Source organism: Benincasa hispida, chromosome 2, assembly GCF_027475165.1.
Source record: "Benincasa hispida cultivar pf3 chromosome 2, pf3_genome.v1.1, whole genome shotgun sequence".
Taxonomy (NCBI): Eukaryota; Viridiplantae; Streptophyta; class Magnoliopsida; order Cucurbitales; family Cucurbitaceae; genus Benincasa; species Benincasa hispida.
This window is the reverse complement of record NC_143479.1, coordinates 62,608,875-62,619,164: the sequence shown is the minus strand read 5'-3', so window position 1 is coordinate 62,619,164 and position 10,290 is coordinate 62,608,875. Positions and strand designations below refer to the sequence as shown.

The window sequence follows — 10,290 nt, the reverse complement described above, 5'->3', positions numbered from 1 at the left end:
GGTATCGAATTAGGGGTTCAAAAAACTCGATGATCCGAAAAAGAAAATCAATCAATCTAACTCAATTCGTGTGATTTGGGTTGAGTTATCTATTCATTAAAGTTGGATTGGATTCAAATAAATGAAAATTTTATGGATTGAGTTGGTTCATGGGTTAACCTAATATAATTGTAATCAATTCGAACCAACTCAAACTTATTAACTTTAAAATATATTTTTTTATTTATAATATAATTATTTATACATATATTGATTTTAGTTTTATTTAATTTCATTATTTTTTGAATAATTTATTTTCCACCAACTTTTAAAAATAGTTTCCTAGCATTTTGAAAAGAAAATTTTCACTCTATAAATCGAAATTGAATTGTTAATCTTAACTTAACATATGAAACTAATTGAATAAGATTTTTATGTATTTACATTTTTACTTCTTTTTAAAATATAATTTTAAATAAATGACTCGAGTAACCTAAAGAAATCCAATCTAAATATTTCATGGTTGGGTTGAGTTTATTTTTAATAACGATTATTTGGGTTGGAGAAATTTATAACTCGAAGAATTGGATTAAGTCTAAAAAGTTTTTCAACCCAACTTCACTCACGAATACCCCTCCATATAACCATATAAGTTAGCTTAGAAGATCACTTTTATGATTTTATGAGATTAAGAGTTCTTCATGCAATTTTCTTTAATTACCTTCAATAAAGGAAGAGAGGTATAGACAAAGGCGAGGACAAAACAAACAAAAGTCTTGTGTAATTATTTAGTTTTGATAATCATTTGGTTTTTTAAAAATTAAACTTATAGACATTACTTCCATCTCCATATTTCTTTAATTATTTATCTACTTTTTACCAATATTTAAAAAACCAAACTAAAATTTGAAAATTAAAAAAAATTACTTTCAAAAACTTATTTTTTGTTTTTAGAATTTAGCTAAGAATTCAACCATTATACACAAGAGAGATGCAAATCATTGTAAGAAAAAAAAATAATAAACTTACTTTTTAAAAAAAAAAAAAAATCAAAATGGTTATCAACACAGAGAGTTCCAATCTGATTTTTAATTTCCAAGTTTTGTGGTTCTATTTCATTGAGATAATTGTATGAATGATTCATGACAATAATTTGATTTATTTTCCCTATCTCACATTCTAATCTTCACCTTCTCTTCCTCTCTCGACGTTTGACCTATTGAAAACCTAAAAATTCATCTTTTGTGTCATTTGTCACAACCATCGTTTGAACGAAATTTTAGGTATCTCTTTCGAGTTCTTTGTTCTCTCAAGAAAAGAAATATATATCTCTAATGATTGAGGTAGAATATAAGAACATTTTATGATCTGAAGCTTAGGAAATCTTAACAATGTATTGGCGCAAATCAAAAGCTTTGATACTGAACACATCAATTCCAACCATATCTAATTGCATACATGAAAGTTAATTTATGAAAAAAGAAATCAATATTATTATTATTTTTTAAATAATAAAGATGTCAATATTCAAATATTAAAATTCTAAATTATTTTGCGTCAAAAACAAAGGGAAATTTTCAAAAAATGTCAATAAAATGTCAAACTATTTATAAAAATATAAAAAATACTGAATAAACACGAGTAGACTTCTATCAGCATCTATCAGTGATAAACTTATATCAATTTCTAGCATATAGTATTAATGATAGACTTCTATCACTTATAGATACTAGTGGACTTCTATCAACCTCTATCAATGATAGAATTCTATCTATTTCTATTACTGATAGACTTCTATCAGCATTTATCAGTGATAGACTTGTACCAGTTTCTATCACTTATACTATCAATGATAAACTTCTATCTGTTTTTATCACTGATAGTATCAATGATAAACTTCTATCAGTTTCTATCACTAATAGACATTGATAGACTTCTATCAATCTCTACCAGTCTCTATCAAAGAAATTAAATTTTGTTATTTTGTGTAAATAGTTTCTTAAGGCCCTATCCAGTAACTATTTTGTTTTTAAAAATTAAGCTTATGAACACTATTTCCATCTTCAAATTTATTCATTTGCTATCTACATTTTATCAATGATTTAAAAAACCAAGCTAAAATTTGAAAACTAAAAAAATGTAACTTTTGAAAATATATTTTTGTTTTTAAAATTTGACTAATAATTCAACTACTTAAGAAGGAGGCAAATTTTAGTAAAAAATGAGAGAAAATATGACTTCTTTTTAAAAACAAAAACAAAATAGTTATCATATCTTATTATTTTTGAAAATTCCCTCGAACAAATTTGTAAGTATTAGAAGTTTTCAATGTAATAAATAAACTGAAAATCAAATTCCAATTTTAAAAGGCCCAGTCATCATGCTTTTTGGCAAGCGAAATCGACGCTCCTCCCCTCTTCCGTCAGTTTCAGAAAGGCCCCGTCGCAGCCAGCCGTCGCCGTCGCAGCAGTCCATCGCAACCTAGTCGCCGGCGTACGTCGCAGCTGGTCGTCGGTGCCCGTCGCAACCCAGGTTTCAGCACTGTTCAAACGCGACAGCAGCGGGTGGGATCTGTTTCTTCCTTGTTTCGGGTTAGTCCTTGAGGTTTTTCGTCACCCTTGTTTCTCTCGACGTGATCTATTAATTACCCATGATATTTTAGTTTTAGAATCTCGGATTAGTGGTGTTTTCGCTGCTGCCCAGCAAGGATTTAGAGGGATTTTCTAGCGTTTGTTCGGTAAGTCGAGATTTAGTCTCTTTCAAATCCATTTCGGATGTTGGAAATTGGTTATGGCTCCGAGCTTAGATGTGATTCTTTGAGAAGATTGGAACCTGTAAACCCATAGTGTAAGTTTATTTTAAGAGTTAGAATGAGAAATACAGAGGCCTGAAAATTATATCTAAATGATGTTTTTTTTTTTTGGTTAGGAATTTAGTCCAAGGATTCATAAGAGGAAAGGTTTTGATTGTGCCAATTTTGTGGCAAGGGGGTTTACTACTGGCAAATGTGTGTATTTCTTATATCTTCTTGTATTGTTTATGTTGGAGAACCCCTTCTAAAATGTCTTAAATATGCTAGAAGGGGAGGGAGAGTTATCTTATGAAAAGAATTTTTGAAATCATGTTATGGGAAGTATGTTATGGAGAGACTGAAAAGTCACATTATGAAAAGTAATATGTCATGAAAAGATGTTATATACCATGTATGTAAAGTATGAAAATGTCTTTATTGGAAGATTTATTGTGCTTGCTTATTTCATGAAATTGTATGACGTGGGACCTCGTGTGTGTGTGCGCGCATGCTCAAACAATTGATAAAAGAATTATTTCCTTCTTGTCTCTCATATGAATTGAATTGATTGCATGAAAGAGGTGTATGAACTTCATGTAACAAGGTTGGTGTGCAAGGATCTTTCTTTTAGTTGTTGAATCTGTCTTTGATTGATCAATGTGTGATATTCTGAATCCTCATTACTAATAGAATCGAAATGATCTTTGGATTGATCAGAAGATCCTTTTCAATCCAGTAGAAGTCCCCTCACGAATGAATGTAGGACAGATATTTGAGTGCTCACTGGGGTTAGCGAGAAAGAAAAAAGCACAAAACTGCAAAAAGTGCCACCCGGGTCTATAGACCAATAACTCGGGCAAAAAACTCGATTTCCAAACCTTTCTTTCCCACCTCATTCAATTCAAGGTTGTAACTAAGCAAGCACTTGGCTTTAGAGCCCTTCCTTCTTCTTAGCAAGATTGATTCTTGCAATTCCAAACCGACTTTACAATTACTTTGGACTAAGCTAATAAAATCTGATCAATCGGACTTTGCCAGGAATGAGCTACTCTCTTCTAGCCTTCCTCTAATAGATTCAATGGCATTGCTCCACTAAATCGAGGTACTTTCTCATTTTTGGGATAAAGCCCAACAATTGCATTGGAAATTCTTTTTCTAATAATTGAACACCATTAATAGGTGCACTTTACATGCATTTCTTTATTCCAATTTTTAAAATCCTCGGACCATTTAGGAAATTGTTTGGAGCTTGACTTTACTAAACTAAACTAATAGGGGCTCGCTGCTTGATAGTGACTTCTTTCGTTTTGTAAGGTATAATTGGATAACTCTGCACTGATGTATACTATACATTGTAAATAAAAAAAATGTGGATATAGTTGAATGGTAAAATTTCTCTCGAAAGAGTAGATCACATCCACCTAATAAATAAGATTTTTAGTTAGATACGATTCGTTTCGACAACTTCAGACCAGATTTATCCCTTTGAATTAGCCAATCTTACAAAATCGATCAGGCGGGCTCCAGCATTAGATCGCTGCTGTGGTACCAACTCGTCCTTGCCCGACTTTACTAAAGGCATGAAAATGCTTTCGCTTTAATAAAATAATTAGAATGATAAGACTTGGGGACAACTTCTCCTATTTCAAGGACGATGCGTTTACGTTTCTGATGTTATCTTGAAGTTGGCATTAGGATCTCGAATTCCATCTTGAAAAGAGAAGCCGCCTGGTCTTGGAGTTCTCAGAGCTGAACATCCCTCGATTCAAACTCCAGTTGTCTAAAAGTTCTAGTGTTACTTGTGATTGCAAGTTTCAAGAATCCAAGAGAAATTCTCAAGAATGTTTACTACCTTGAATTTTTTTTGTGCAATTCATTTCCGTAAAGATCCTAACACACAGAGGACTCCTTACCTTAGGAGCGGGATAAGTGATACATCCTCGACAAGTGCAAGTGAAGAACTCCAGCAAGCTGGAGCTCGGACATTGTTATATTCCACCAAGAGACTGTTGGATGCTTTCTGTTCTTTATTTCTTCTGCATTTAAATTCGACTTTATTTTTCCAGAAGTTCATCAGCCGGTTAGTTAAGACTGTTGGATGCTTTCTGTTCTTTTTTTCTTCTTGGAAAAAAAACTAGGGGATACCAAACCGATTTTGTCGCATGGTTGGTTTATGAACTAAATTTTCTGTGGCTATGAATTTTGAGGTTTTTTGTTTAAAAGTGGTTTATGTATATTTTTCTGCCATTTCCTTTTAAATTGAACTTGGATTTTAGCGTAAGTTTTTATTAGAATGGTCATGCATGTGGTGACAACCCTAGATAAATGTCTTAGTTGGGTCGTTACCCTATGGCTAGGGAGAATGGGTGCCTCCTGAAATTTAGGGGGAAGGCGAGAAGAATTGAACAAATGGTTCTTCTCGGTCATGATTCCACGATTATTTTGATGAGGCCTCATGCATAGTTTTCAGATCGTGACCTTCCATGTTGTTCCTTTCTTAGCACTCTTGGATATCTTGAAAATACCCGAACGATTTTCTCCTTCAATGTTCCTTTCTTAGCACTCATGGTAATCTTCAAAATACCTGAATGATTTTCTTTTTCCTTTTTCCATCATATCTGTGTTGCTATGCTATCTTTTAAGCCGCTCATTCCAGTCTGTTTCAACGCCAGGTGTTGAATCATAAAAATGGGAATGGGAGATACTGAGGAGATAGATGGTAAATTGACAAGGATGGTGTTTGTTACCGTGGGAACAACGTGTTTTGATGCTTTGGTTAAAGCAGTGGATACTGAGCAAGTGAAACAAATTTTATATGCTAGAGGCTATACCCACCTTCTCATTCAGATGGGACGTGGTACATACAATCCAACCAAGGTATTTTCTGTGTATCATTTGATATGTTATAGCTTTGGATCCAAATGTAGTCTTAGGTTGTTTATAATGCTTTCAAACCATATTTAACATTTTCATTTTCTTTTTGATGAAAAATTAACTTTCGTTTGGAAAAAAATTTTACAAAAGGACAAGCCCTAGTCTTAAATGAGCTTAAAATTACAAACTAGAGACTCCAATTGTTTAGAATACTCATAATTATGGAAAAAAATATTATATAATTTGATTTCCAATGGGAGACATTAAAATATAACAAACTCTCAACCTATTCTGAAGAAATCTCTAGCTTTACATCCTTAGTAATCATTTATTTGTTTCCAGTCAAATATTCTACAAAATAGCATTAGAAAAGTGCCTAGTAAAGGAAGTTTCCCCAACTTTGAATGGTCTGTGGTGTGATTATGGACCTTCTACGACAGATTTTTATTAAAGTCCACTGTTTTTTGGAGGGATTGAAATCCTTCTCTCATTTTTAGACTAACGTTGATCCATCCCAAATTTTTGTGTAAATGGCATCTAATGTGGTCCGTATTCCTTCATTACATCTGGGATGTATATGAGAACACGAACCATTGCAGTAGCCGATTTAAAGGAATTTTTATATGAATGAAAAGGTTTTTATTTACTTTATATATATACACACACATACATACATATATATACATATGTATATAAAATTTTATAATGAATAACTTAACTTTCATTGAGAAACAAAGAAAAGAAAGGATGCTGGGAAAGAGAAAGAGCCCACAAAAGGAGGAGGCATTCTAATGAAGCCACTAATAAAGAAAAATAAGACCTAATGGTTAAGTCTCAAAAAAAATAAAAAATAAAAAATAATAATAATAATAATAAGACCTAATGGTTAATTACTAAATGACATAACCACCAAAGCCTATAGAGACATGTGAACCTAATAAGAATCTAAATGTCACTCCAAGACCTCTCAAGCCCTCAAACTATTATTCCTCTCCTCCCAAAACTCCATAGAACATCGCAGTCCCTAGTCTGTCACTCTATAGTTGGTAGGGTATGATGCATAGTAGCGATGTTCCTCCCTTCAATTGTTAGATTTTCCTAGCCAAATTTCTCTTAAATAGCTTTCATAGTATTAGTGCATAAACCTCTAACTATTCAAGTGGATGGATGGCCACACATCATTCAAAGGGTTAACTCTTTCACAATCCTAGGGAACCCTGGCAAACTGAAGATCGTAAAAATCATCCAAAGCTGAAGAATCCTCATTATTAGCTCTACAGAAGAATTCCTGCTTTAAGAGCGCATGTTTTTTAATCTTATCTCAAGTACTGATGCTTGCATGAAAGGGTCCACGTGATTCTGGTCTGGCGTTTTTCTATTTTGCCTTCGGGTTGGACTTTCTTGAACTTTGATTTTATGCATATATAATGAGAAGTAAATGGATTTTATTCTGTAATCTAAAAGTTTGAAGTTCACTTCTTTAAAAATAAAAAAATCTAAAACTTTGAAGTGATCTATAATGGAACATTAACTTCTCAATTCTCATTAAGTACTTACGTGCAGTCTCATGGAGAAGATGGGCTTGTTGTAGACTATTTCTCCTTCTCTTCAAGCATAGCTGATCATCTAAAATCAGCATCTCTCGTTATTAGCCATGCTGGTAAAACTTCATAAGTTGCTTTGTTTATTCTTTGTTGTCCATATATTTGATTCATAGCACCATTTTGTCCGCAGGACTGGCGTCTCCCTTGTGCAAATACTGTGAATTATGATTGGTTATTTGTATTTATCATAATTTTATCATCTGGTACACATGTTTCTATGACATTGATACACAGTTAATATCTTCACCACGTGAATATAGCTATTCAATTTGAGAGAAAATATTGAATATGCAGTTTAATGTCGTTTTTCTAATAGTTTTTTAAGGGAACTTGTATCAACACAAAAGAGAGAACAACCTAAGGGCTGAGGGGAGAAGAAATAAAACCTTCCAATCATACGAAATCATACGATATCACGAGGCAATAATTACAAAAAGGAGGTTTTTTTTTTTGTTGTTGTTTGAACACCACCAAGGAGAAGCTACTGTACATTGTTCCAAATATGTCCTTTGTAGCACTATTTTCTTCCAAGATTCTCTTGTTCCTTTCCTTCCACAGCAATCACAAAAATACGTTAGACGTCCATTCCACAAGGTTTAGTCAAGGGAAAAAGGGAATTGGGGCTGTTTCTAATGTTTTGAAAGTGTTAATTTTAGTTAGTTTCTTTATTGAAATGTTTTTGAACTGGGAGTTATACCTCCCCTCCTTTAGTCAGTCAGTTATGTTGCTTTGGCTTATATTTTTTTGTTTTTCCTAGAGACAGGATATCTTGTATTTTGTGGGTTTATGGATGTTTATCGAGAGACAATTGACCCTCTCGAATTGGTCACTAGTTGTGTCGAATTTTTTTGTGAAATCAGTGAATTGATAGAAAATCCTCTCAAGTTGGTACCAGACAAGTTTCGAACTAGGAAGAGAAATTTAGAAAGAGATATGAGTCAAAGTTTACAGTGTTTACTTGGGTTGGAATGAAACAAACGGTTGAAGGACCTGAAGAAGATATGGCACAAATCCTCAACATTGCAAGAATTTACCGCTCAAAAAAAATTATAACAATAATCTTACAATCAGAAAAGGAGGGAATGCACAGTTTTGCTTGCAAACTAGAAGTAGGAGAGTCTTCAGGACAAGTACAAAAATCGGAGGACCATGACAAAAGTTTCGATGTCGATGAAGTGGTGTAATGTTGTCGTCAAAGGAAGGTAGAGATGCTAGTTTCCGATGGTATTGATCCAGAATCTTGTGGGACCGAGGTAGATTTGGAATTCTAGTGGAGAGTGGAGACACTTTGAAACGGAGGGTGAGTAGTTTTACTCCCAAAGTTAAGTGGCCTCAAAGACTGGGAGGAAAAATAGGGAAAAGTCTTGAAAACAGCCAAGTCACGTTGGGTGAGAGGACTCTTTTGGAGGGCTGTGTACCAACTGAGGAAGTATTAGGTCTCAAAAATTAGCTGCAATGGAGCAGATAACGAAAATATTGCATTGTGATTCTGTCCTTTTTCTCTTTTGGTTTGAACGGAAGCAGTTTGGTGGGGGAGATAGCCAGCCAAGGGGCTCTATTTTGCAGAATGTCGTGGGTGTTGGAGCAAGTGGCTAGGCTCCCAAAAGGAAAATTTTCATTTTTTGGGGAATTTTACTTCCAGTCTCTAAAGAGGTGGGTGCTATTTTATTGAACCCTAGGCACAAGGTCGTGTGCTAGACCTAGTAGAGAATGTACCACCACTGTCCAGCTTCCAAAACCAAAAGTCTGCTGTTTGGGAAGTGAATGGATAAAACGTGGGGTAATCATGCCCACTCTTGGATCTGTCATTTTTTGGTTGTTTCTTTGCATCCTTCAAATTTTCAGTGTTTATTTATTTATTTTAAAAGAACTTTTCATTGATATAATGAAAAGAGACTATTGCTCAAAATATACAGAAACATAAAAGCCGAGAAAACATAAAAGTGAGAGGCTAGTAGATGCTCCTAGACATCTTCACTCGGAAGATACACCCATAACACCCTCAACATATCCTTTTACATGAATTCCAAGAGCCTCGAGTACATGATTACACAGAAAAATAAATACATTCTAATTAAAGAAGTCGTTATGAGATGATCTGAAAACCCAATGTAAGTTGAAGTGGGAGAATGATTTTCACTAACACTTCCTGGAGGATGAACAAGTGAACAACAATAGTTCCATATTTTCAGTGTTCTGACTGCATCATTAAGAACTCATTCTTTTTTGTTTCATCGTTGATAACTGTTGGCAAGGCTGGAGCTACAAATTTTGATATGGAACAAACTTTTATACTCATAAATACATACACACAACATATATATTTTGTCTATTAAAACTGATGTGCAAACTAAAAGAAAAAAGATTAAAAAGCTACTTTTTTTTACTTTTATATGTTCTTTAATCTAAGACAAACTGTTTTTTCTGCTTCTTTGTTCTTGGCTCTGTCCTTTGACGCTTGGTTCAAATTTATGCAGGGTCCGGAAGCATATTTGAGACATTGAGACTCGGTAAACCGTTGATTGTGGTAGTGAATGAAGATCTAATGGACAATCATCAAATTGAGCTTGCAGAAGAACTAGCTGAGAGGAAGCATTTGTATTGTGCTCGTCCCCAAACACTACATCAGACTATAGAGAGCTTGAATTTAGATTCTCTCATTCCATACGCACAAGGTGATGCTAAACCAGTTGCCGCACTCATTAATAGGTTTCTAGGCTTTCCTGAAGATTGATGAACCGTAAAGCTTTTCTCCAAATTAAACTCTTTAGTTGTTGAAGTTATTAATGTTAATAGGTGTTTCATGTTCTTAATCACCACCAATACATCCAAAATCCCAAGGGAAACAAAATTTTGCCTTTTCCTTGCTACATATTCAAAGAATCTTCCTGTCAACTGAGAAATTCCTGAGCATAAGTTTTACTTTTTTCATGAACCAACAAGATCTGTTTCTCATCTCAAATTTCACTGTTGGCTGAAAGAGGCAACATCGACCGTTCTACAGTTACCATTCTATATTCCTGGCTGTATTTATGATGGTAG

The 10,290-nt window shown here is 33.9% G+C and overlaps 1 protein-coding gene across 3 annotated transcripts; it reads left to right on the top strand.

Annotated features, from left to right (window-relative positions):
• The first annotated feature begins 2,265 nt into the window (after window positions 1–2,265).
• Window positions 2,266–10,187, top strand: LOC120071660 (glycosyltransferase family protein 28). 3 transcript variants are annotated; one of them, XM_039024030.2, is made up of 5 exons: window positions 2,344–2,570; window positions 2,642–2,716; window positions 5,443–5,647; window positions 7,208–7,304; window positions 9,726–10,187. In XM_039024030.2, exons 3-5 carry the CDS (start codon window positions 5,459–5,461, stop codon window positions 9,980–9,982), a joined length of 543 nt encoding a protein of 180 aa, XP_038879958.1. In that variant the 5' UTR covers window positions 2,344–2,570; window positions 2,642–2,716; window positions 5,443–5,458; the 3' UTR covers window positions 9,983–10,187. The 3 variants fall into 3 exon arrangements, with proteins under 3 accessions (XP_038879957.1, XP_038879958.1, XP_038879959.1); XM_039024029.2 differs by lacking the exon at window positions 2,642–2,716 and having other exon boundaries at window positions 2,266–2,570; XM_039024031.2 differs by lacking the exons at window positions 2,344–2,570; window positions 2,642–2,716 and adding an exon at window positions 5,128–5,338.
• The last annotated feature ends 103 nt before the right edge of the window (window positions 10,188–10,290 follow it).

Excerpts from the sequence above, each read along its gene's own strand:
- LOC120071660 (XM_039024029.2), top strand. The coding sequence starts at position 5,459 with ATGGGAATGGGAGATACTGAGGAGATAGATGGTAAATTGACAAGGATG. Across the intron at positions 5,648-7,207 it reads GTACATACAATCCAACCAAG|TCTCATGGAGAAGATGGGCT; the intron begins GTATTTTCTGTG and ends ACTTACGTGCAG. Across the intron at positions 7,305-9,725 it reads TCTCGTTATTAGCCATGCTG|GGTCCGGAAGCATATTTGAG; the intron begins GTAAAACTTCAT and ends AAATTTATGCAG.